This window comes from Ambystoma mexicanum, chromosome 7q, assembly GCF_040938575.1.
Source record: "Ambystoma mexicanum isolate Mex_15411 chromosome 7q, UKY_AmexF1_1, whole genome shotgun sequence".
Taxonomy (NCBI): domain Eukaryota; kingdom Metazoa; phylum Chordata; class Amphibia; order Caudata; family Ambystomatidae; genus Ambystoma; species Ambystoma mexicanum.
The window spans coordinates 631,585,937-631,613,264 of NC_090941.1; the positions used below are offsets into that span (position 1 = coordinate 631,585,937).

General features: G+C 47.3%; 1 protein-coding gene across 7 annotated transcripts in view; it reads right to left on the reverse strand.

The window, feature by feature from the left end:
- Nucleotides 1–27,328, reverse strand: part of FRY (FRY microtubule binding protein) — a 1,191,674-nt gene that overhangs the window by 252,542 nt on the left and 911,804 nt on the right. For all 7 annotated transcript variants that reach the window (XM_069639765.1, XM_069639761.1, XM_069639760.1 and 4 more), the window contains exons 47-48: nt 8,419–8,559; nt 24–203 (exon numbers count right to left, since the gene is read on the reverse strand). In XM_069639765.1, the coding sequence (XP_069495866.1) occupies nt 24–203; nt 8,419–8,559 (321 nt within the window). The remainder of the gene's footprint in view (nt 1–23; nt 204–8,418; nt 8,560–27,328) is intronic.

Sequence of the window (27,328 nt, forward strand, 5' to 3'; positions counted from 1 at the left end):
CGTAACCTCTCAGCCTTGCTTACCTCAGAAATGTCAAAGTGGAACTCCAGCGTTTTCCCAGGCAGCTCCTTGGACGCGCTGTTCCAAAGACGGCTGATCTCCATTTTTGATAAACCGCTGTGCTTGTGTGCGGGCAGCACGAGGCTTGCCGATCGCGAGACCACCAGCTTCAAAATGTTGAGCGCTTCTTTCCAGTGTATACTCTTGAAAGATAAAAACAACAGCAGATTACCGTTTGGGAGCACACATCCTTTCCATTCAATACTATGTCATTTCCAAAAATAAAACCACTCACCATCACTTGAAGCTTGTACGTTTCATCTAGGATACACTTCTTAAGCACATTTTGATGCGAGTGCAGGGATGCACACGCCCTTCACTTGTGCCAATTGCACATTGCACAGATCAAGTAGCCTAACAGGAATTTTCTCAAAAATCAAATACAGTGAAAAACACCCTGCTGTACTTTCTTTTTCCTCACAGACACAGGAATTAGTTTTGAGTAGAAGGGTAATTTCCAATTCTTATGTGCATTTATTTTAAGCTGGGACACAGTGCCACCTACGACAGTAGCTGCCCCAATTCCATTTTTATCCCTCAAAGAGGGACAGAAGCGATACTTCATTTTTTGAACATTTCATAAGTGGACTTTGGGTGCTTACAAGCTCTTTTCATGACGCTGGTGCAGAGTAGAGTACCTCCAGTCTAGGGGCCTGATTCACAGAAGAGTTTTATAATGGCGCAATCCCATAGCAAACCGTTCTGTGAATCAAGCCCTAAATGTCGTCCTTTTGTCCTCCGTGTACTTCGTTGGCAGGAGGGTCATCTCCTTCCAGTGCCACGTTTTCGGCAGTCTCGTTTTGGGGGACGTGCATTCGCAGTTTGCAGCTGCTAAGCTGTGCAATGTACTTCCTTCCTCACTCCCTGCTACTGAGAATCATCTCCCGTCCTCTTTTGATCCTGCACCCTCTGCTTTGGCTGCCTGTTTTCCCGTTGGGCCTTTAGCGCCAAAATGCCCTTGGGCGCACTTCGCACTTTATAAATGGCCATAACAAACTACTTATTTCTACTCTTGTCCTTTCCTGCCTCGATAACCGCTCGTCTCTCCTCATCGGTCGCCCTGCCGGTTAACTTGCCCCTCTTAACTCTATCTTTAACTCTGCAGTCCATACTCTTTGTTGCCTTTCTGCCAACACATCCATCACTCTAATCAGTTCCCTCTCTTGGCTCTCATTTGAACATTGTCTGCTCGTCCGTTTTCCCTCATTGTCGACAAATGTACCCAGGATCCCGAACCCCCACATCTTTCTGCTCTACTTTCTTTTTATACCCCTAGACGTTCTGTCCGTTCTTAATCTCAGTTTCTCCTCTCCGTCCCTAAACCACTCTGTCGAATACCACTTCGGTTCATTTTTGTGGGGTGTGCATGCCGGACATTAATGTATTCAAGGGGCTGGTCAGCTCATCATGACCCACACATTTCACTAAGTGACACATTCTTTGTGAATCAGCCAGCCTGTGCTTTTTTGGAAATGTTATTGTTGTTCATTCTTCTGATACCGGCATGATAGGCAACATTTTAGTAGACATGAAGCACTATTGTATGACATTTAACAAATGTCAACATGTAGTATGTAAACTGAAAATACAAACATTCCACCAAAAAGATGGTAAAGAAGTCCAACATCTATTCAGTTTTATATCCTGTTACAATAGGGCAACACTACATTGTTTTCTGCTACTCTGTTTAATCCACATGCTTGTATTCATTCATCCGAAAGATGGTGTCCCTCTTTGCCGTACAGTTTGTGCAGTCCAGGATGGCACAAGGGTACTGTGAAGGGTCAGAAAGGAAAGCCAGACACAAAGTTGTCATGTTTTTGGTTAAAGACTTATTTAAATGAAATGACACTCTGACCCTATTCTAAAGAGGAGTTTCCCTCTCTAATAAACCAAAAACTAAGGATCTGTCTGTGTCAGTATGTTAGAAACTAAAAAGCTGTCCTTGTGTCCAAAAGGTCCTATCCTCACACTCACAGTACAAACAAAACAAAGTGAGAAAGGAAATAAATGTCTTTAACCCGATATTGGCAAAAAGTGTTAAATTCAGATTAGAATAGCTCCAACGAAAATGTTCTCCAAGATTAAAAGACCCTGGATTGAGCGGGTGGTTCCATTCCCCTGGATTCTTAAATGGGATGGCAATGTCTCTTTAGTAACAGTTCCTTTGTGTCTCTCCTTGATTCACAATACTCCCATTAGGCAACACATTTTGTAACAGTCTTTCTTTAACACAGGTTTCTTCTTTCTCTAACAAACACTGTCTTTAAAATGTCTTTTTATTTTGCAAATCGCCTGGTATACTCTCCTGTGAGGACACCTTATACACTTCCAACTGTCTGGTGTACTCTCCTGCCAGGACTTCCCTTATGTTTTCAAATGCCTGGTATCCTTCTCTTGCCAGGACTTGTGTTTTACAGGTCCTTGTATCACCAAAATTGTATTTACTGTTACTTAATAGGATATTAAGGTCTTGGGCATTAGGCGGTCTTCCTCATGAGAAAAGGGAGGCACCTTGAAACATGTGTATACGCGCATTAAATATATCCAATAAATAAATAAAATACTGTGTCTCGTCCAATGAAGTCATGCCATCTCCCCGGTTGTTGTCTCCTACCATGAGATCCTCAGTCATATATCTGCCCCAATGTTAGGATCAGGTAGCTGCTGCTGTCCCCTGGTCACATGGAAGCAGTTCACCGCCGGGGAACCGGTGATTACTCCATTGGTTTCATCGCATACCCTTCCCCTCATGTTGCTGGTTCTCTAAGCACCTATTGGAAAATGGGCAAGGAAGTCCACGTTACCCTGTTCTCCTTCCTTTCCTATAATCCACTGTGAAACAATAGAGCTGTAAATCTAAGACCCAGAGCATGACACTTGCATTTGTGTCTTTGCAGAGGCTCATCCATGTTACTGGGTCATGGTCAGTGACTAGCTTGAATTTTCTGCCTGTCGGGTAGTATTTGAGGTACGTGATCACCCATTTTATCACCAAGGTCTCTAACCGAATAGTCATGTAATATTTCTCCCTTGGGAACAATTGTCTACTAACGTAGAGGATGAGATGCTCAATACCATCATGATCTCGTGAAAACTGCCCCAGGCCAATATGCAAGGTGGCTGTAGATAAAATACTGTGTCTCGCCCAATGAAGACATGACATCTCCCTGGTAGTTGTCTCCTGCCATGTGATCCTCCCTCCTTCAGATTCCTGTCAGGGAATCCGTGATGACTCCATTGGATTCATCGCAGTACTCAAATATGCTGGTATCAGCCCAGCATCCCAAAGGTTTCACTGCAGTGCTAAAAGCAAGGTGCTTGTTGAGGCTTGTCTAGAACTTGTCTAGAACTGGCTGCACGTCATTGGTTCACATGGTATCGGTAGGACCTGGGTATTACAATTACCTACACATGATCATTCCAGGTGTGCATGTGGGGACTCAAACTCAGAAATGAGGACAGAAGGGCACAACGCACAAGATGGTTCAATATAACCAATTTTCGAAGTTAGTGGACTTTCTAAAAGGTTGATCTGTGAGGTGCCATCCCTTATCCTACTAGAGACAGGCTTTCCAGCCATTAAACATGCCTGCTTATGTTGATATCCAAAACTAATAGTGTATGCCTCCATACAGGGGAGGATTGGCAACATTTTGCCGGGCGGGGGGGCAAGTTTACTTATCTTGCCCAGAGTGCAATGGCCAAAGTCCACAGTGCAGCAGCCATGACTTCCAGAACAAGTAATCTCAATACCACCCCACCCCACACACACATTCTCAAGTATATATGGTAGACATTATTGACATTACCTTTGTTTTATGCAACATATTGTTCAGTTATGTTTGTGGTGTCTTAGAGACTCAGACCACTGGAAATTCTCCCACTTACCAATCATAGAAACATTATTTCACCAGAATAATATAATTGGTGAAATGGGAAAGCTGGGATTTTAACCCAGTTTTCAATGTGGTACAGTTTGTAATTTCCAATCCCAACTCATCTTTAGTTTTAGAACAATGTTAAGAGGTGGTGAAGCTAGGGAATTCATTGGTAGAACAGAGCCATTGATGAACCAGGAGGTCTGGGTTTGCTATCAGAGTCAAACATGAGCCTGCTTACTGCCTCCTCAGCCCACAACACAAAAACCCATACCTGCACCATGTGTACGCACCACCCATAACATAATACCCTCCCATGTCATCCTGCCACCTCACCAGTATGCTTAACATAAATTGTTAAACTTATTTATAGAGTAACAAAAGATCATAAACTGATATGAGTGAGGCTTTCTCTACAGATGGTCAAGGAAAATAAAACACAGTGATGAAAAGTGATGTGCTCAGGATCACAATGTTGGAAGTGTGGAAGGTGGGGATTTGAGCCTCGTCTTCCTGGTTCCACAATTTCCAATTCAGACAGAAGGGGAGAATTAATCTTCTTCTATTCCATCTTCAATATTAGAAACAAACAAATGCTTTCTGCAAAGTTTCTATTCGAGGGCTAAACGAGTACAGTGTTAAAACATCTGGTTTTCAAAGCACCAATGTCAATGTATCTACAGAGGGTAAACCTATAAATCATCTGTATCCCGAGGAAAATACATTTGAGAAACAGACCAAGATTATAATCGTAATGAAAACATCCTGGAATTATAATCTTAGTCTGTACAATTGTGTGTTTTTTCTACGTACCAAGTCATGTGATAAAGCAATCTGAAAAAATATAAGAGCAGTAGTAATTTAAACATACGTTCATAAAGCAAGTATGCATCACCTATTCAGAACAAAGAAAGCGGGCCAAGCCATCCAACAATTGGGTGCAGTGGCATGCAGCCCAGACATAGATCTCAGCAACAATAGCGCTGCTGACTTGCCATTCCAGATGTATATCTCCATCTCATTTACCCTATTTTCTTTAACTATCATCCTCCGGTGTCCTGCCCTTGCACCATTGTCAATGCCCCGTTTCTTACAATTTACTTTCAGACCTATGTTCTCCTTTTGCTCCATCCTTCAACTGTACATTCAATCCCCTTACCTTTCACGCACCTCCTTCCCTTGCCCGCATTGTTCAGTCACTAATTTCTTGCCACTCACGCCCTTTAATTGCTAATCACACCAAGGCTACTCATTGCCCTCCACCCCTGTACATTGGTCTTGTATACAGTTAGGCAGTAGACCACCTTGATTTGCCAGGCAAGACAATAAGCTGTGGTTGGGGTCTTGCTGGTAATTGTGGCAATGGGGTTTGCACTTGGAAAATGCAGAGCGAAAGACGGTGAGGGGACATGGCTTTATTTGTGCACCCAAGTTGCACTTTTTTTGAAAGTCGGCTGCATATTTCAAAATCAGGGAAGCAGAGAGTCCTGCAAGGGAAATACTCCCCGGACTTTGTTATGGTGAGAGTGCAACCAATATATTTACATGTTTTTTCGAATAAGGCGGAGAGTGTGTGAGTGTTTCAGAATCTGTGACTGGGTGTATTTTTGACAGTGTGCAGTATAGTTGAACGGATGTAGCCGCCTGCATGATTTGCATTTGTGTATTTAGTTGGTCACATAAGAGAAGAATGTTCTGGACAAGACAATATATATGGATCACAGACTTAGGGGGTCATTCAGAATTGGGTGGTAACAGTAAAATCATCAATATTTGGCAAATATGTTTTACTTTCCACCCAATTCAGGGGTTGATCAAATATTATCAGTGGTATTCCATGGGAATACCGGCAGTGGTATTTTATGTAGACTTTTTGGAGAAAATCCGCCTCAAGGCAGAGGTAAAACATCTAAACTGGCCCCAAACGTTTTACATCTTTATTGTACAGAACAAAAGCACATGTGCTTCCCTTCAATACAAATGCCCACATATCTCCAATTGCCTCCATTCACCACCTTACCCACATAATGCGGTTCTAAGTGATTTCGCTGACCTATTTTTGGTCGTGGTACTTTTCATCGCCGGATTTTACATTGCCAGAAACCCTGTTTTGGTTTTTTTTTTTTATTAAGGGGGGGTTCCTCCTCCAGACCCCCCTTACTATTATAATAATACCCAAACCCCAACAAAACACCCCCCAAAATAAAAAAATTAAAAAACGGGGTTTCTGGCGATGTAAAATCCGGCGATGAAAAGTACCACGACCAAAAATAGGTCGGCGAAATGCGTGTATACCCATAATGCATAAAAGGGCCAGAATTGACCCTTTTGTGCATTAAGAAAAACAGTAGTGATATGAGCCACTACTATACATCATTCGTGTCTCCCTTCACATTGACGTGGAAAATGGCTGAAATACATGTTTAAAAACCTTTTTACATTCCTGCCATCGGAGGTAGTATTTCTGAAATAGCACTGGAGGTATTCCTGGAATACCACCTCTGCTGGCGGTAAACATTGAGGAGGGCGGATTTCTAGAAATACTACATACATTTTTATCACCACTATATGAACAACATCGATGGGTGTTATTCAGGGTGCTATTTAAACTCTTTGTATGAACACACTGGTGATCAAGAAATTCACTACAACACAGTGCAAGCATTCGTACAGAAGTAGGAGTCGTGATAAACTACTGTGGATTGTCACAGACCAATGGTGTATGCAAAAAGAAGGAAGCAGAAAGAATACAGTACTAGTGGTATGGTAAGAGGTGGGCACTCCTATTTTTGAGCCATTGGTAGGATGGGGGTAACTCGTCATGGAGTAGCCTGTGGAGAAAGAAGCGATTGGCAATTTCCTACCAGACGGCGATAATCATCTAACGGGGGCAGGGAGTGATACATCTGCCTACAAGGACTTCCTGGGGCTGGAGACCAGGATGGGGTTACTGCCAGTGGGGCACGCCCAAAAGATGGGGATATTGACTGTAAAAGCCCATACTGCAGTGGCCCCAGGGTAGTCTGGAGAATCCCATATCTGGATACTGCATGTGGAAAGGAGAGGAGAGGTAGTGTAATGGGAGAATTACCCAGGCATGGAATTCCCAACCAAAGTAGCATGGAGAAACCCTCCATGAGGTGAAGGGGGGAAGGTCCTGTTAGTGTCCCCAGAAAGTGAAAGCTGGGAAATGTGATTCCCTCATCAGGGAATACATCGGGAGGAAGAATCACTTCCCAGGGAACGCAGTCTCTGTTTTTAGCTTTCCTTTGGTCTCCTAGTCTATCACATTGCAATTTGGCAGGGGGGAGGTTGTAGTGGCCAATATGGGCATGTAACAGCAAGGGCAGCTTTGTTCAATTTAAACTTGTTCGACAGGGGGTTCAGTGGTTCACAGGTGGTCTTTCTATCGAGCTAGGAAGGGGGCAGAAGTTCTACCCCTGCCCGTCACCCGTGTCCTCTGCCCGTCAGCCCCTCCTCTCTGCACATCCAGACTAAGCATTAGAATACTCTTTTCCTACACCTTTTTCTTGATGGCATCGACGATTCCTTCTCCTTCCCTTCCTTCACTGACTCCATCCAACGTATAGGATACTTGATGACCACAACATTGTCGAATTTTCACTCTTGCCAATATTACCATATTTTATTTTTCCTCATTGTCTGACCTCAAGTTCGTCACCACCCATTCTTTCAAAACAACGCAAGATCTGTTTTCAGCATCTGTCAATCCCCCCACCCCTTTGAAAAATCTCCAACTTTCCCGCATGGCCCCTCTGCTACTGGATAGATTACACTTCTTGTTCCTCCATTTTAAAACTATTCAGTCTGCAGCACTCATCAGCCACATCGTAGTTTCTTCAAATGTCGACAGCTCTTCCCCTTCAAACCTGGCACATACGCTCACCTGCTACCAACCAAACAGCATCCTCCAATCTCCCGGTACCCGCACCCCAAAATGCATCTTTGCCATCTGAAATCAGATTATTTTTTTCTCTCCTAGATGGTATGCTCTAAAGCTGGTATGTATGCGACGGTCAGTGGGTGGTTGGATCCAGGCTGCTCGTGCTCCCGCGCTTTACGTTTTTACCATTTAAATTAAAATGTGTTGCGATTCCCTGGCACTGAAGTATGGACATTCCACGAGTGTTCAGGAAGGGTAAAGCTCAGATGCTGAACATTTCTACACACGAATGTACTAAAATTGAAGTGTAGCACATTGAGCCAAACTGAGCATTGGATTGGGCAATAAGGCTAACATAGCTTAAAAGAAAGAAATAGCATTTCTTCCATTTGCATACTGAGAGTGTCACTATAGAGAAAATGGTTCCTCGAGTTTTCTAAGCACCCCAACATCTCTCTGGTCACTTATTGGCCATCATTTTCAGCGTCAGCACTTTTGGTCACTAGCAGTGATTCTTAGGTAAACGCACTGCCTTTTTCCGAGGCATGACCGCCAAACAATGTCAGCACTTACCTGCACATATTTTTCTATCGTCTTCAGTACTTCCATGTTGAACTGTTTCACAGGAATGCAAGACAGGTCCATGTGGCAGAGGAGACTGTATATCATTTGCAAGAGAGACTGCTGCATGCTCGGCAGACCCTTCTCTAGCAGCTAGGGGGTGAAAAAGAAAAACACCATTTCATCTCCTCTGCACTGTACATATGATGATGGTAGAACAGAACTCATTCAAATTCTGGGCTTTTAAATACATCTATGGCACATGGATCTAAATATGAAAAGATGCAACCACAAGATGTAAAACCAACCTAAATTCTAAGTAGAGGACTTTCTGTCTGTTCCTTTCCTGTATACTTAATTGTGAAGGGGTCCACATTACAGGGAGAGCCGCACACAATCTGCTAGGCTTCAACTCTCTGCACTCATCCTTTAAAACATTTTTTTTTAAAAATCTAAGCTTTTCTTCGTTACCACTTTTGGTTTACATCTCATGACTCACCAACTATAACACCATCTTCCTGATAGGTAATAGACACTCAGCCTTGGTTTATAAACTTTTAAGCCCAAGCACTGATCCAAGTGCCGTTTTTCTTTTGTCCAAAAGGACATTTACTGAAAGAATTGAATGACAATAACCACCTCAATGATTTAAAGTAGATAAAAGCAGATCCGATGTTCTCTTCCGTGGGTAGTGAAAGACTTAATGTTTGCTCTTCTACCGAGTGGCTATGAGATGCCCGATTATCTTGATTGAGCAAACATGTCACCATCGTAAAAACAAGCACCCGAACCATGAACATGCAAAAGAGCATCTGTCGAGAGGTGAAACCGCTGCTGCTATAGAAATCCCTCCTCCCCCCACCCCTGACCTCATAACTGGCAGATACGCTTACAGTACACAGCCGTTTCACTGGAGTGTAGCACCTCAGCATCCATGCACCGCAGTTGTGCCCCAATACAATTTTGATCTTATCTCTCTTGCCTTGGTCCAGCGAGTTTTACCGCTTTGATGAGAAGTACAATTAGAGATCCACGTTGATTTTTTTATTAATATTAAGCCAGTTGCTATTGTGACAGATGGACTTCTGCCCTGAAGGAGTGTAAGGATGAGTGGAGGCGAAAACCGCCTACTCATCCCTCACACTACCACAAAACAAGACTGAACCCAATCATAAAGCTAAAACGGACACAGTTAAGAGAGATACCTCCTTTGCCTTTTGTGGTAATGAGGGCCGAGGGAAGGCTATAGTCTAGAGGGACCTGAATGTGAAACAGTAGCAACCCAGACAGCAAAGTACAACAGTCCATAATAAAGGAATGTCCAATTAAGGTTCTATACAAATATATGTACTTTAATTTAAGACACTATATGCAATTGTAACTAAATAGAAAACACTACAAAAACCCATGCCTATAGAAAGAACACAGAATATGCAACAACAACAAGAAGCAGCACTCTGGTTTATGAGACGGGGAGAAAGGCAGTTCAAAACCTGTGTTCTTTATAAAGGTTATGAGGGAGTCGTTTCAATGCTCGAAGGACAGAGTTTGGGAAGAATACCAGCAGTTCAAGGAGAACACCAGGGTTGGGCGACTGTCAACAAGGATTGGCGACGAAGAGAGTGGAGGTTCGAACAGTGGTTCGAAGGTTGCAGGTGCCGCAATGCTTCTTTGTTCGAGCCAAGGCAACAACATGCTTTTGTTGGCGCAGTGGCGAACTGGTTTGAACATGCAGTACGGCGGCTTGAACGTTGGCGAGTACCAAAGGCAGTTCCCGAGGGTCCTGTTGGTTCGAACGGTCTCTAACAAGCTTGAATCACGGCTCACAGCGGTTCAATTGCAAAAACATAGGAATCCTGGATGTCTTGGCTCTCAGCTGTGGTGAAGCCTAATACAGTGGCTCAGGGTCAAGATTGGCCCTCATACTCGAGCTCCCAAATACGGGGGAGGCTGGTGCATACCTTCAGGGATCCTTCAGCACAGTGAGGTCCTGGGCAGACATTTGGCTGGCATTGATGAAGGTCTTGCTCCAGCAGCAGGCCACCCTGATGTGCCTTGGGTATAGGTAGGGGACAGAGCCTGCATTTGGCCAATAGTGAATGAAAGGAGGAGTGGGAGACCCCTTCTATTAAAGGCAAAAGTTCACAGGTGATTGGACTAAAGCAAACCTGCATTAGGGGTTCAATGCCTGGCCTTGAGAGATGTGGCCTTTGCCTTCTGACATAATACCAAAAGTGATTTGTGTTAAAAGAAGTTGAGGGGACAGGAAGGAAGAGAGAAAGAGAAAACAAGATGATGAAACCTTCCTCCAGCTGTTCTGATCTCCCCCTGATTACATTAAGCCTCCTCCCCCCGCGACCTATATCAAAAGCATGAAAGGCCTTTTTTGGTATGCAGCACCGTGGAGTGGGGCTTGTCCTTTTGGTAAGGGTGTGGCCTTTGATTGCCCCTTCCCAGGCCAGCTGGGACTTGGCTCACTGGAGGGAGGCATTTCCCAACCTCACAAAGCATCAAAGGAGAGGCATAAGCCATCTAGTCTCCTGGCCTGTCACTTGGCAGGGTCAGGCTGTCTGACCAGAATACACATAACCCTGCCACACGGTAGCTGGGCTCACAGTGCTGACACAGGTTTGATATCAAATTGATATATTAAGTATGAGAAATAGTAGCCACCATACCTTAAAACTAGGTTTCACATACAACTGCCACCAGGATAGTAACTCCCGTAGCTATCCGATATGTGGGCAGAGGAGCACATCTTAAAAGCAGCCCCTTTGCTGAAGTGACTTGACTATTACTGCAGCTGTCAAGAGGGCATCTGTGACCTAAACCTGCTCTGTGCCACTGGAGAGCAGGTGCTGCAGATCAGGCTATCGATCAGCAGTGCAAAGGTGTACACCGCACTTTTGGCATGAAGCTTATGTAAGGGCGACCTGGTAGGCAGGTCACACTTTCTGCGATGGAATTACCTGCACAATTTTATTAATTAATACAAATAAAAAGCCAGGGTTTCCACACACTTGCCAGGTGGCCATTCCTCACACTTACATTTGAGGCATTCATCGTCATCTTTGTTTATGAATAGGTTCAACTAAATGTAAATGCAACACTAATTTACATTGCACCAGCCACCACCGTAGTGGTCTTCTGGTGCCGTGGACTGTTCGGAACCCTTACTGTGCTCACACCTGCAGTAATCAGACCTTGGTCAGTGGGGATGAAAATGTAAGTGGAAAGGGGTTAGAAGACAGAGAAGCAGTCGAAAAGATAGCCTAGAGCAAGGGAATTCAGGAAAATCGGACATATGGATAAATACATGTTTCTGTGTGTAGGATCTCATGAGGTGGTTCGTCAGGCAAGAGGTGTTGGTGACAATGGTAAGGGGGAGTTTAGGAGACTTGCTAAAACATGATATAGGAGGGTACAAGAGTTGTATGTAAACAAGCCAGAGGGAACAGCCCAGTAGAAGAAACCCCAAGGCTCTTAGTTATGGTAGCAACGTGTTTGCACCATGGGTTCCATACCCGACAACACATGTCCTGCCAGCATCAAACGTACTACACACAATGAGAAGCTTAGTTGGCAAGTACCCAACATCGGTCCATATTACAGAAACGTTCAACATGTGCAGTGCTATTTTAAACGGTATTTGCAACGGGGCAAAAATGACCCTGATGCAAAAACGGATTAAAAAAAAATACATAGGGAAGGCAAGTTTTGCCATGGTGCAAATGTCATGGAATTGGCATTGCCACTGGTGCAAGGTCTCTGTAACTGATCATGAAAGTCATCAGTCGTACATGGCTGTTCCCAACAGACGTGCAGACAGCCGTGCAGATTTACATAACTAGCTACCTGAATCACTAGCTCTGCATGGCCCCAAGTACAACTGTCTTTAATGAACCAAGTGTACATTTCTTAAAGGGTAACTGAAGAATAAGTATAACGTTACTGTGTGGGTGACATGACAGTTAATTGTACCAGCTCTCAAAGTAGGCAAAGGGTTATGGCAATGCAGGTTTCCAATGGCTAGAATCAGGGGTGTTGGTTGGCCGGGGAAAAGATCCGGGGCTACACTGTCGGGACTGACGGGACTCAGGGCTAGCTAGCCTTTTGGTTGTAGCCCCTGAGCTTCTATCCAGGGCTACAACCAAAGGACCCATGGCCATAGCCCCCTGCACCCTCTAACCCCACCTAGCAACACCTCTGGCTAGAATAACACAAATGCAGCCACGCTCGAGCTTTGAACGGCTGGTAATTCCAAATATACATTTTTGAAGGGGGGGATGACTACTTAAATTCGGATCACAGAAGGGGAGTTAAAGCAGGAAGAATATCCTGTGAAGAATAATTGTAGCCATATCGTAGGTTTTAGCTGAACTGTGAAAACTAGACAGCAAATACAATAAATCCTTGTAGGTCACATGTGATAGGTTCAGAAAGTTATTATGCCCGAAACTCTCAGTCTCTATGAAGCTCAGACTCCATCCCTGCCAAGAATGGCAATTAGAGTATATCAGATCAAAGAGCATGACAGACAGGTGGGCCCGCTCACTGGGTTGGGTTCAAAACCACCAACACTGCTCACAAAGGCACAAAAACTGGCATACGATACATGGCCGTAGGAAATGGGGGGCTGGGGGTCAGGGGTGATAAATCCCCACCACATTTTTAAGCAGGGGGGGAATAACATGATTTACCCCCCCCCCCACAGAACCTGGAGCAAATGAAAATAAAGGCTGTTTATTTTTCCAATTGGAAAACTTGGCCTTTTCAATTGGAAACAGACAGCGCTTTCCTTCCTTTGAATTGCCCATGAAGGTTGCTGTTCTGTGAGGTAGGGGGTGAGTGGGCACATCGCTGCATGCTGTCTCACCCTCTACCACCTTCCTGTCAGAGGCTGGAGGACAAATCCAAAAAATCGAACGCATTCTTCAGGGCATCTTTTCAGAGATAGTGACACGATTTTAATGTTAAGCCTACAAAGTCACTAAGGAATATTTTCTTTGTACGATTCAGAGTTTAAAAGATATTAATATTCAAATAGCATGGCTGAAATTTTGTAAGTATTGAAAGCAAATAAAAGCCATGTAACCACTCCTCGCTCCTACCATATACACTGATCTGTGACGAAAGCAAAGGCAGGGGCATCTTTGGAGTGCCAAATGATTTCCGATTGTCCTGCCCTCATTTACCATTAAATTGCTTTATTTAGATTTCGCAAGGTGAGAATTGCTCTCCTGTTAAACACATACTGGTTATTTCTTGTATGTGATGGGTTAGAGAGGAGACCTGTGCTGTTGTACCAGCAGGATACATGTCCTACTTTAAGAAAGAGGGTGCTTTATTAGCAGTTTGTGCTGAATGTCTGACCAGAAATCTATTGCAAAACGGATATTTCACAATTTGCCACAAAGATATGATGTGACAAATGTTTCTGGAAGACACATTTTTGGTTTTGGCACATATGGTGGCAAAGAAAACTATGTGGCAAAGCATTACTAACACAAGAAAGAAGCATGGGGTTTTCAATATCTGGTTGACATGGTAACTGGAAATGCTCTGAAATTATTTTTCCGATTCAGAAAATGTTATTGTGTGTGTCCCTGGCCCATTTAAACCAATTAATGTTTTTTTTTTTTTACAGTTATTCTCCCAATCAGGAGTCTTGTTGGAAAGCAGCTGATTTCATCCCGTGGTGGCTAGTGATCCTTCCTTTGCCTGCTCACACCTCCTCACTTTAGTTTAGAGACTTCCATTGGTTCACTTCCTTTACGAGAGTACCCACATTGCAAGGTATACTTTTTCTCTTTATAGCCTTTCAGAGCAGACTGTAGATTTTGGTGGTCATGCCTTTTGCCCAGCCCCTACTTCCCACCCCCTTCCCGGGTACCTTGTTTCCACCCATCCATTTAAAGTGCTGATATTTTCCGCTCCCCTCTTCAGTTGACTCCTGTATCACTTCGTCCCCCCTTTTCACTTCCTCCATCTACAGGCTCTTCACATGGCGGCATCCGCCCTTTTGGATTTGCCATGCTCACCCCCTCACCCAGTTCAGGCTCACCTTTGCCACTGGCCGCTGCTTCGGTTCTTCTGTAAGATCCTGCGCTTATCTCATTTTATTTTTCCTGTACATTGATGTTAAGAATCCTAGAGTTTCCAAAATGGTGAAGGGGGGTCAGCCTTTTTGTTAATGTTATTTCTGTTATTAATGTGTTGCTTTAAAGTGCTGTGGCATGTCTTAGGTTTTGCCGGGAGGTTGTTGTGCTGCTCCTACAGCACTGATTTGGGCTGTGGGGCAGCTCGGCTGGTTGGACCTGGGCTGTAGTGAAGCTGCTGACACATTTACAAGTAATTTGAAATTTGCCAATAAAAGGTTGGGATGGCGCCAAATCGTGTTCTTTATGAGCGTCTGCAACATATGTCAGTAAATTAACTGAACGCTTTTCACAGTATATTGTTTAGCCTATAATATGGACATTATCATTGATGGTTGCTTTGTTTCGGCCAGTAACCCCAACCCCTCCATGCCAGGGGCCTTTTGCCTTTTCCCGTTTCCTCTGGTTTGTTTGATCTATTGCCACTTTGTCCCCCGCTCCCTTTAAAAAACAAATACAGAGGTTGCGGGGGTTCCCCCGCAGGTTCCATGGGCTAATATTGCCTCAACAAAACAGCACCATTCTTGTATGGCGACATTTTTGCAGGGATACTATCACATGGAACCTTCGGGACTTGATTGAAATGATATGTCCAGTTTATCTGTAGTAATTTTGGTCATGCTTAATTTTGAGGATTATTGTATTTATTGATTTCTGTCATACTGTGAATACTTGTTGAACACTGTAGTGCCACAGCACATGTGTGTTGAAATGACAAAGGGAAAATTGACCTTGTTAGAATGCTCCTCCATTGACGGAAATCAATTGGCAGAAGACTTCACTTGATTGCTGAATTCTGATGAATATTGTTGACAGGAAGGAGATGCAAGGAGCTGAAATATTGTTTGTGTGGCCTATCATGCTGCTTAGTGTGTTTAAGGTCTGGGAATAATGCAAGGTGTAGAGGATTGAGGGGAAAAAAACCCAAGTCTCTGTAAGAAGAAAAATACGAACGACGAAAGTAATCTGTTTAATGCTTTGAGCTTTGAATGTTCATCCCCTAAATGTGTGCTCTAAGCAGGGTGATTGCATATATGCAGTGTTTTGCGATCTGATGCCAACTAGACGCATCTGCTTTTAGTCTGGTATACGTTTACACTTTTATCTGACCTTGTTTTAGTTGTTTGTCGAGTACCTCAGTTTATCAAGTAAGCTTAGGGTTGGTTCTGGATCAGCAAAGCATTGCCCATACACTGGAGTGGGGGAGGAAGAAAGACATCGAGCCACAAAAACACGTAAAGAGTTGGTATCCCAGGGATAAAGCTCAGCCAATCGATGTTTGTAATGTTTAATGATGGAAAGCTGGAGCAATGGGGACGGGCACATTGAATTGAGGGTGAATATGGTTATAAGCTTCTAAATGTAGTGCCCCGGCCAAGGGTGGTCGAGTTTATTTAGGGTAGTATCCAATAATACTGCATAGTGTTTGCCCGTGAGAGAGTGGCTAATATCAGACTTCTCTTAAGGCAGCTGGTTTGGAACGCTTCCTATGAAAATTCCAATCTGTAATGTAAGTTAGTATTGGTGGTCTATACATTCTTCTCAATTTGGAATGAAACTAAATGTAATTTGCTTGTCCAGAATGTGGTAACTATGTCATTTAGCGGAGTAAACAGTATGGTAAAGATCACAGTACAGTTTGGTCACACACAGAGGATTGTGGGGTTACTCCAAAGAGGATGCTTTGGGAATGGGATGGAAGCACATGGCATTTAAAGTTTATGTATTGGACAAAATAGGACTAATGTTCTGTTATCAGTGTCATATGGTTACAATTGCTGTTGCGATGGGTGTGGTGTTTGGTTTAAAGCTATACAAATAGAAACTGCAGTTAACTTTCAGAAATATGACAAGAGTGGGTGAGGAAAGGTCTATTGCACCCACATTCCATCTCCAACTCTCACCTTTGCTTGAAGCCCTTACTTTTTTCTCTCATCCTTCCTCTCACACACTCACTTTTTCTATCAACCTTCAACTCTCATCCTTTCTTGCTCACTTTTCCTTGTGTTTGTCATTAGTGACACCCTCTTTCAGTGGCTTCCTCTTTTTCTTGTTTCCCCTTTTCTTTTTCTTGCATACCTGCATCCCTTCTCTAATCCTCCCTTCAAGCTGTGTACTCTCCTGGTGCCTATGAATGCAAAATGCAAATAACAGCAATACGCGCCCAAACTGTTGGCTTTGCAAATGCTTGTTAAGAGGGGTTGACTTTTTCTAACCAGTTTGATTGGGAGGGCAACATTTCCTCTGCAAATCACAAACCAGGTACAGAATGAAAGAACAGATAAAAGACAGATACTTGTGTAAAACATAATGAATTAAGAAATATACTAAGAATTGTAAGGATCTAAATTAGATGGAAATCCTTTTATACATAGGATGTAGATATGATGTGTAAATGAAATGTTTGATAATGTTTCTCGAAAGGGAATTGTAAAAATGAAATTAATTTTATAGGATTGCTATGATACTTTCTGATGAAATTATATATTTTTTAATAATGGACATAAATTGATAAAGTTGTATGTTTGACTATGCTGAAATTTTTTTGTATTTTTGAAAGGTTCAATGAAATGAACTAACCAAATAAAAAAACAAACAAAAAAAAAACAACATTCACACCCTGAACAAGAGGAGTCTTGACTGAGCTGCAGTTTGCCAAGCTGGACCTAAAGGAGATTCTCAGTCCTCAGCCCTGGAAACTATACTTCTTGGTGCCATTTCCCACTGGACCTACTTGCTTTTCGCTGGAGGAGAGCCGATGCCTGCTGACGTCATCACTCACCCCAGAGCAGGGATGGCGTCAGAGCCTTTACATTTTTTCAGGTGAAATGTGAAGTCTTAAAAAAAGAAACAAAACCTTTTAATTTGGGACATAAAATGTGCACATCATGCACATTGCAGACCATCACCTCCTTCTGGCAGTCTCTAGGAATGTTCTTAGCACCTTGTTGCCTTTTTATTCTGAATTTCCAGTTATTGGCATCCTGCTGCCAAAGAGCAATTAATAGCTTTTATGGGGACATTTGGTGTTTGAGTCCCGAGCTGGCTGCCTTTCCCGTGATAATATGCAGCTACTAACCACCCCACTGCATTCTTTTAACTTTATTATAATTTAAACACCCCACTTTCGCCTCTGTTTTTACCAGTTGTAAGCCATAGGGGGCCCCAAACATCATGCTGAAAATCCCCAACAGCCTTGATACTTCTTCAACTGGCCCTGCCCCATAGCCACCTGCCAGAATGACCAAATTCTCCAGAACCCAGCTTTGCTACTTTGCTCACAAACAAATGTTAATACACTCAGTAAATATATGCTTATGCACTTCTGCTGGACATTTACTACATTTACATGATGTAGGTGGTACAATAGCTTAGTGGTTATATGCACCAGCTGCATCCCATCACATCAGAGCCAACTCAGACTTCTCCATCATGGGGTCTGGCATGGATTCACATGCTCATGAATATTCCCCGTCGTCAGGCTGGGAATACTCGGTAAAGAAAAAATCAGTATCAGTTTCGTTTCGGATCTGTCTTTCTTAGTAGTTACCAATCACTGGTCTCTGGGTCATACTGCCCCCAGCCAATGACTGCCCTCTCCCTAAGCCCCGCCCCTGGCAGCCATCCTCAGATCTTCACCGCATGTTCATGTGTTGGGAGTCCTCGTGCTATAGCTCTCGAGCTTTTACTGCGTTTTGCGCTTTTTCAAAGAGATTTATCTCATTTTTCGGTTTAATCGAGCCTCAAGCTCCACTGTTTCAACTTCCGATGAACGGGGACCCGTTTCGGAGTTACCTACGCACCTCAAGGGTGAAGTTTTCATCGAGTTACGCTTCTTCGAGGATCCCAGGAGTTTGAGGCCTACCTCGTGGACGAGAATAACATGACCCAGGAGAAGGGAAGCTCGACTCCCGGCAAACTGTTCAGGATCTGCCCTGGATGCAACCTACAAAATGTGTTCAAGGAGGACGAGCATTCGAAATGCCTTTACTGCCTCCACGAGGAAAAAAAACACACGTGGAGAAGGACTGCGTTTTGCATGAACATGTCGGACCGGGCTATGAGGGATCATCTGACCCGTCTCTCCAACTGGCTGGAAGGCAAGAGCCCAGCAGGTGAGAAGAAGAAGAAGTCCTGTGAGGGCGCCCCAGAGACGGGGGCCCAACAGAAGGCAAAGCACTGCGAGTCCGCGGGCACCGGGAGCGCCGAACGGTTGGGCTTCTCGGCTGCCAGGCAGGGCGCACCTTCACCGACGCCATCAACCGCGAGCCAACGCTCTGGCTCGGGGAAGAGAAAATCCGAGAACCCGGCTAAGCTTCTGGAGAGGCACCGGTCGATCTCGAAGGATCAGGCCGAAGGGGAGCGAGGCGGTGACCCTCCCCCTTAGGTGAAGATCTCAAGCGCACCCAAGGTGGTAAAGGCCTTGATCCCGGCCAAGCCCTCGATTGCGGGAGTTGCTGCGGCACTGGCGAAGCCTGTGGAGGCTATCCCAGTGGAGGCGACCTCGCGGCCCAGAGATTCCCTGCCTCCGCGGAGGGAATCCTCTTTTAAGTCCGTCGAGAAGACCCCCGTGAAGACCCCGGTGGAAAAAGAGGGCGGGGGGGGGCGGTAACCATGACAGACACGGACACAACCTCCGAGGAGGAACTGACCGAGAATTTGGAAGAGGCCCAGTCCCACAGGAGGGATCCTGACGAGGGGTACGACGAGAGCAAGGGTGGCGACGGTGAGGTTCCCGTGGAGGAGGAACCGTCGCTCCCGGCACGCCCGTCACAACCCGATCCACAAGACAACTCGGCGGCTATTTTGACGGCAATCCAAGCCTTATGCACGGAGATAAGGACGAGACTACCCCTACCCCCGACAGACGACCCAACTGAACCGGGTCCGTCGGGAAGCCCTCCAAACAAGAGGAGGAGAATTCATCCGGTTCCCCTTCAGCCCTCACGGCCTTCTCAGCCTTTGTCGCCCTCCTCGGTCCCGAGGGATGACACGGGAACGGACACGGCCACGATGGGGACGGATGACGATGGCGGCAGCGACGACTGGACTGACCTTCCGTCTCAGATTCCTCTGACGTCTCCTCCCAACGAAATTGGCTCCTTCAACGCCATGATTGCCAGGGCATCCAAGCTTTTTCAGCTCTGCCCCGAAGAAAACAAGAAGGAAGGCTTCCTCTACCAACGGCGCGAGGCCAAGAGGAAGACGGTCCTCGCGGTGCCGTTGCTGGACGACATCTGGGAGGAGGGTCTTGCCCTTCTGAAGATCCCGTCCACAACGCCTGCCAAAACGGACCGGTACGAGAAGAAGTACCGGGTCCCCGATGGCGCCCCTTTGTGCCTGAGGGCACAACCGACCCTGGATTTGGTCGTCTCGGCAGCGGCCAAGAAGACGACGGAGGGGGCTTCGGCTTCAACTTCAACTTCCCCACCGGACGGCGAGGGAAAGAAACTAGATGCCATGGGACGACGAGTCATCTCGTTGGCGGCGAAGACGATTAAGGCAGCCAACGCCCTAGCGATTGTGGCCCGCTACGACAGGGTGTTGTGGTACAAGATAGCCCCTCTGTTGGACTTCCTCCCAGACGACAAGAGGGCAGAGGCCCTGGCGATCCTACAGGAGGGTGAGGTGGTTTCGGATCACGCCATAACTGTGGCCACGGACATTGCGGACACCAGGTTCTGCCAGCTAGGCAACAGCGTTTGCCTTCGACGGCAGGGATGGCTCAAGGCGATGGATTTCCGCCAGGATGTGCAAGCCAACGTTTTGGACATGCCCTTCGACGGGAACAATCTGTTCAGAAAGACAGTGGATGAGTCACTGCAGGCCATCAAGACCGACACGGAGACAGCTCGGGTCTTGGGAGTTCTGCAGCAACGGCGGCCACCCTTTCGGAACTCCAGAGGCAAACAAGGTGCCTCCAAAGGATTCGGCGGCGGCTCCTCGACCTACCATCAGTCGGCCCGCTCCTCGTCGCAAGAAGCCTACAGGGGACGAGGCAAGTCAGGTGGATCTCGCCGTTGTCGCCAAGGAGGCCAATGAGGCAAGGCTGCTTCCCAGCAAGACTGAACCGGCCGCTGAGTCGGGCCCCCACCTTAGCACCCCGGTGGGAGGCTGGCTGACAAAGTTCGTCAGCGTGTTGGAGTCCATCTCCACCAACCGTTGGGTGCTGGACGCCCTGGCCCACGGGCACACTCTGGAATTTCTAAAGAAGTGCCCCTGAATTCCTCCTGTGGCCAGGAAGGAAAACCACATCCCTCAACTGCTGTTAGAGGCAAGGGCGATGCTCAAGAAAGGAGCCATCGAGCTCGTCCCAAAGAGGCTCCGGAGTATACTCACGATACTTCCTCGTCAGGAAGAAGACAGGAGGTTGGCGTCCCATCCTGGACTTGCGTCGGCTGAACAAATACATCTAGGCACAGAAGGTCCGGATGGTCACCCTCCAGCACGTGCTGGGCCAGCTGGAGGAAGGCGACTTCCTATCGTCGTTGGATTTGGAGGATGAGTACTTTCACATCCCCATCCTGAAAGGACACCGAAAGTTTGTCAGGTTCGTAGTCCAAGGGCGGCACTAGCAGTTCAAGGCCCTCCCATTCGGATTGAAGTCGGCGCCCAGGGTGTTCGCTAAGAGCCTAGCACCAGTGGCGGCGCGGCTATGCCTACAGGGGATCCACGTCTACCCCTACCTGGACGACTGGCTCATCCGAGCAGGGACAAGGGAACTCGCCATCGAACACACAGCAAAGACCGTCCCGGCTACTCACGGACCTGGGAATCTCCATCAACTTCCCCAAATCCCACCTGGTTCTGTCACAGGTCGCGCTGTTTCTGGGAGCCAAGCTCGATACAGTAGCGCAGCTGGCCTCGCCGTCGGAGGAAAGAATGCAGGCCATCCTGGGCAAGGTACAGCGTCTGCTGGCCACAGACCAGGCCAGAGTGAGGTCCATCAAGTCCCTGCTCGGGATGATGTCCTCTTGCATCTATCGGGTGCGCCTGTGCAGGCTCCAGATGCGTCCTCTGCAGGAGTTCCTCGACGCCCGTTGGATGCAAGCGACGGGCAGCTTCGAGGACAAGATCTCGCTCAATGAAGTATTCCGCCAAGCAATTCGATGGTGGGGCACCCGCGCGCATCTCGCAGCAGGCACAGACTTTCAAACCCCAGCATACCAGGTGACTGTGATGACGGATGCCTCCCTGGAGGGGTGGGGGGCGCACACCGGACATCTTCACACGAGAGGCCTGTGGCTCCCGGAGGAGAGGCCGCTCCACATCAACATACTGGAGCTCCGGGCAGTGTTCTGGGCCCTCAAGTCATTCCTCCTGTCCCTCAAGGGCAAGGTGGTGAGGATCTTCACTGACAACACCACCACGATGTTCTACATCCGGAAGCCGGGAGAAACCAGATCCCCAGCCCTGTCCAAGGAAGCCCAGGATCTGTGGCACTGGGCCGTTGCCCAGGGGATGTTCCTGGTACCTTTTCATCTAGAAGGGATAAAAAACACCATTGCCGACTCACTCAGCAGGGAGCTGCGCTCGTGCCACGAGTGGGAACTACGCCAGGATCAAGTGGATCAACTCTTCCGGCGATGGGGCAAACCCCAAATCGACCTGTTTGCGACGGCGACAAACTCCAAGTGCCAGAGGTTCGCCAGCAGGTTCCCCCAGCCGGGGAGCATGGGTGATGCTTTCCCATTCCCCTGGGATGGACTGTTCCTGTATGCGTTCCCTCCGTTGCCGTTGCTGCTCAGGCTCATCAACCAACTCAAGAGGTCCCGGTGCAGGATGATCGTTGTCGCACCGAGGTGGCTGAGACAGATATGGGTCCCGGACCTTTTGGACTTGTCAGCGTCCCCACCAGTCAAACGGTCGACGGACGCAGATCTTCTCTCCAGAGAAGGAGGCGCCATTCTTCATCACGACCCGGAGTCGCTGAACTTGCAGGCCTGGCTCCTGCAGCACTAGAGTTTGGAGGGTACGATCTCCTGGCTGACTGCAGAGAGGTTCTTGCAAAGGCCAGGGCGTCCTCAACTCTCAAGTGCTATGGACAGAAGTGGAAGAGGTTCTCTGTCTGGTGCCGTGCACAGAAGATTAACCCTCTACGGATTACAGCCCCTCAAGTGCTACCATACTTACTGTCGCTGGTCAAAGCTGGACTAGCTCATGCTTCCATCAAGATACATCTGGCAGCGATTTCTCGATGCACCAGAACTTCAGGACAGTCGTCCCTGTGGTCTCATCGCCTGGTGAAGGAGTTTATGAAAGGACTACTCCGATCGTTCCCGCCGGTGAAGGCCCCAGCCCCGGCGTGAGAGCTCAACGTGGTGCTGACCATGCTCATGGGCCCGCCATTCGAGCCTTTGCATTCGGCTCTGTTGAAGTTCCTGTCATGGAAGACAGCGTTTCTTGTGGCCATCACCTCTGCACAATGTGTGGGAGAGATTCAGGCCCTTTCCTGCAAGCCTCCATACTTGACTTTCCACGAGACGAGGGTGGTGCTGAGGACGCACCCCTCCTTCATGCCCAAGGTGCCGTCGGACTTCCATCTCAACGAGCCTTTGGTGTTACTAGTCTTTTTCCCAGTCGCCTTTGTCGCCAGCCGAGAGGACTTTTCACTCGCTGGATGTAGCTAGAGCGCTGGAGTTCTACGTGGACCGAACAAAGAGTTTTCGGAAGACATCACAGCTATTTGTGAACTTTGGACTTGTGAACCAAGGGAAGGCTCTCTCGAAGGCTCCCATTTCCAGATGGCTCTCCGGCTGCATCATGCACTGTCATCGGTTGGCAAACAGACCGTTGCCCGAACGTCCGAGAGCCCATTCGACCAGAGCGATCACTGCTACCACGGCGTTCTTATCTGGTGTGCCCCTGCTGGACATCTGCAGGGCTGCTACGTGGAGGTTGATGCACACCTTCACGAGATTCTACTGCGTCGACCGGGATTCCAGGGAGGAGTCCAGAGTCGGCCAGGCAGTGCTGCGCAACCTGTTAGCTTAAGGTGAGCCTGGTGAGGAGGTAAGAGATGCTTAATGTTGAGTTTTTATGTAATGCTTAATGTTGAGCATTGCCACCTCCCGAGGTTGTGCATGTGTGTACTGCTATGTATTCTTATATTCATGATGAGCATGTGAATCCATGCCAGACCCCTTGCGGGGGAAGGAACAAGTTACTTACCTGTAACTGTTGTCCTCCAGCAAATTACATTGTTTTTATCACTTCTTGACACAATAATGCAGCTTCTAGCACTCTTGTATTCAACAAATATTTCTAAGACCCGCTCAATGGCACTCATTAGATCGCTTTCAATAGGATGAAAGGAACAAGTTACTTACCTGTAACTGTTGTTCTCCAGCATGGGTCCTCCAGCTGCAACATTCTGAACGTGTTGGGAAAAATACTAACAATTTTAATTACCATAGCCGCCAAACCATGCAAACCCCAGACGGGGTTTCTAAAATGAAAAAACTCCCGGGACCCCGGGACAGAGAGTCATTTCCCCAGACTGTCCCGGGAAAACCGGGGCGTCTGGTCACCCTGTGCCTAGGCCTCGGTTTACATTCCTTTGTTGCCCCAATCCTGTTCTTGCCCAGTCCCCTGTTGCCCCTGCTCTTGACCCCATTTGTTGTCCCAGATCCATTTAGCCCCTGTTCTTGGCCACTTTAGTCCCTATTGTAGCCCCAGCCCCTTAAGCTGTTTGAGATGCCCCCCCAGTCTTGCTTGGCCCCTTTTTTTGTCCCCTTTAGCCCCATTTCTTGCCCAGTCGCTTTTGTTGCACCAATCCGCTTTAGCCCCTTTTATTGCCCCATCCATTTTCTTACCCACCCCCTGACACAGGCCCCTCCCCCACACCCATTTTCCTGAGCTCGGCTTGTGTTGGGACCTACGAGCCAATTCCTGACTCTGAGGTCTACATATTTGGGGGAAATATTTACGCCCCTCCAATTTAAAAAAAATCACCGGCCACCCCTTATTAAGAAAGGGAGAAACACGAAGCAAAGAACTCGAGCTAGCCTGAAATGCAGGATTTCATTAGGTGTAAACTTGAGGCGGAATGCTTGATGACAGGCGCACAACACACGCGGTGGACGCGCCAGTTAGAATACCCGTGTTCTGGGGAGCTGCGATTCCTAGCGTTTTCCACAGGTCAAATGCTATTCCGCAGGCAATAAGGCATATCACTGCAAAGGGAGCTACAATTCTGTAGCCTCGTTAACACATGCGGGAAAGACTTAAGGAAAAAGGGGCAGAATTGAAGGCAACAGCTTCCATTGAAAGAAGCAGCTGCTTACTACAACCTTCTCCAGAAGGGCCAAGCACATCTCTCAAATTTAAAGCCTAGATCAGTAGACAGGTGGACGTATGCCTATTGAGTTAGGCGGATCAGAAGCAGAAGTGCCTGGGACATGGATGTCTCCAAAACCCAATAAATGGGTTTCAGGAGAACCCCAAAGAGCTGCCTACAATTAAAGGAGAGGTAAACGGATTCCTCCATTTGTGTCGTTTTCATCACTCTTAGCTCACACGTGGCTGAAAAGGCGCTGATGCATATTTTCAACATCTGTATATTCACAATTGCAGGCTATAGAACACCACGGAATATAATACTGCATGCATTGATATTTCCCAAAGCCTCTTGACAACACGTGACCAGGGGAGTTGCTAGGTCTGGAAAAGACCCGGGGCTAAGCTGATGTCAGAACTGTTGGGACTGGGGGCTAGCTAGTCTTTTGGCTGTAGCTCCTGAGATTCTATCCGGGGCTACAACCAAAAGATCAGGGGCTATAGCCCCCTTGCCCCCCCCCCCCCCCAGCAACGCCCCTGCACGTTACCCTTCGCGATAGCTATAACTGTACCACATACCTGTCACGCCTAAGTTTAGTACTATGGTCTCTGGGTTATTGCATGTATGGCCACAAGAGGTCAGTCAAGTAACGTGTGTGCGCTGCTCACTCCCACCAGATAAAACTGGATCTTTTGCTTTCTGCTCTAGTCTGAGGGGTGACGTCAGAACCAGAAGTGCACCTGCAGATAAAACGCAGCAGACTATCAACGGCCTTCGTAGAACTGGCAGCATCTGCCCTTTCCGGAAGTCCAGGAGGCACAGGAAACATTCCAGTGCAACTTCAAACAAAGCCACTGCTCCTAGACGAGCAAGATAGAACAAGGGCTAGTAAATGCCCGTGTTCTACAGTTTACCGCTCTCATACGTTCCGTCTTACTGGAACCAAATAAAAAGTACGTTAAAACTCAGCAAACAGTTTGCTCATAAGTCTACAAAACCACACGTAACTTCCATGTCCTTCTTTCCTCGTCACCAAGGACTTTACAGCCTCTATGACAGGACCTATTCTCTAATACTTTTAGAGCCTCACCTTTTCCCTGCTGGAGGTATTGTTGTGGCCCGCTCCTGGTTCACCGTAGCGGGCCACAGCTGATGTCGGGATCACCCGTTGTAGACCTTTGGGCTGTGTTCACGCAGCAGACATTCGGCAGGGGACACCCTGCAGGCTCCGGAGCACTGGAGCGGAACACCATGGATGGGGGCACCCAACACAATGCAGCCCTGGCTCTGGGGGCACCCATCCGGGTTGCTCCAGTAGTAGACGTGTTCACACGGCGAAGGGAGGCACTCAGGTGTGACGGTGTTGCCTAGCAGGGACAGCGTCCTGGTGCAGGGCCCATCCCACAGGCTTCCTGCACACACGGCGTGGCACCAGCATGATGCGTACGATAAACGCGTCGGAGTCTGTTCTTTCGTCACTTTTATTAACTTGATCACATGGTAACCACCATGGGACCATTACACACTTCCTGGGAGCTCTGAAGCTCCCACGAGGGGGTGACACACAACGAACAACATGACATCACACCACACTACAAACAATACTACTAGGCCTCGTTATAAATAACCTATCACAATCAGATATGAATACAACTACTCTTCACATACATAGGTGTCTAGGTTACCCACAGGTGACCGTCGTAGTTGGTGAGTTACTGGTGACACGTTGGAAACTCCACATGAAACACACCCTTTATTAACCTGGCACCCGTCACTACACAGCCCACAAACGCATGAGCACAGCTTCACCCAACACTTTGGCTACGCTATTCTAAGCATGTCCAGTGTCTGTGGCTCACAGCCTTGAATGGTACGACTAGGTTCACTTCCCGCACTTGCAGGTTCGCAGGATGCCAGTCCGACTTCGATTGGTATTTTTTCAGGACAGTTCAGAGTTCAAGGGCTGGCAAAGCCACACCTGGGGTCACATCGGCCTAGTCATTAGCTGGTGGGGCAACGGCCAATGCAGGATGCCAGGGGTAGCAAAACGACAGACGAGTGCATAGTTCGGGGCGGGCAAACACACACCTGGGGCCGCCCTGGCCTCGTTCATATGTGGGGTACACTCACCGGTGCAGGGTACTGGCGACAGGGTGTCAAACCGCTCCTTTTCACTTCCCCTTCCCACCTAGGGGCTGCTAGCAGGGAAACAGTGATGACAGGGTGTCGGGCCACCTCGGATACTCCGCTCCCCCAGGCAGGGGACTTGTGTCATGGGAGGGCGCACAAGCTCTGATCAGAGCTGCAACCCCCAACTTGCCGTTCTCCTCGACAGTCCTGGTCATCGTCAGGTGGCCCTCGACTGGCCTTCTTCGCCTCCTTATTGTGGACCCAAATACCATCCCCCAGAATCACCAATGGGCGTGTCTCAATTGTTTTTCTGACAGTGTAGGACTCCCCACAACTTGGAGCCCCCTGGTGGTTA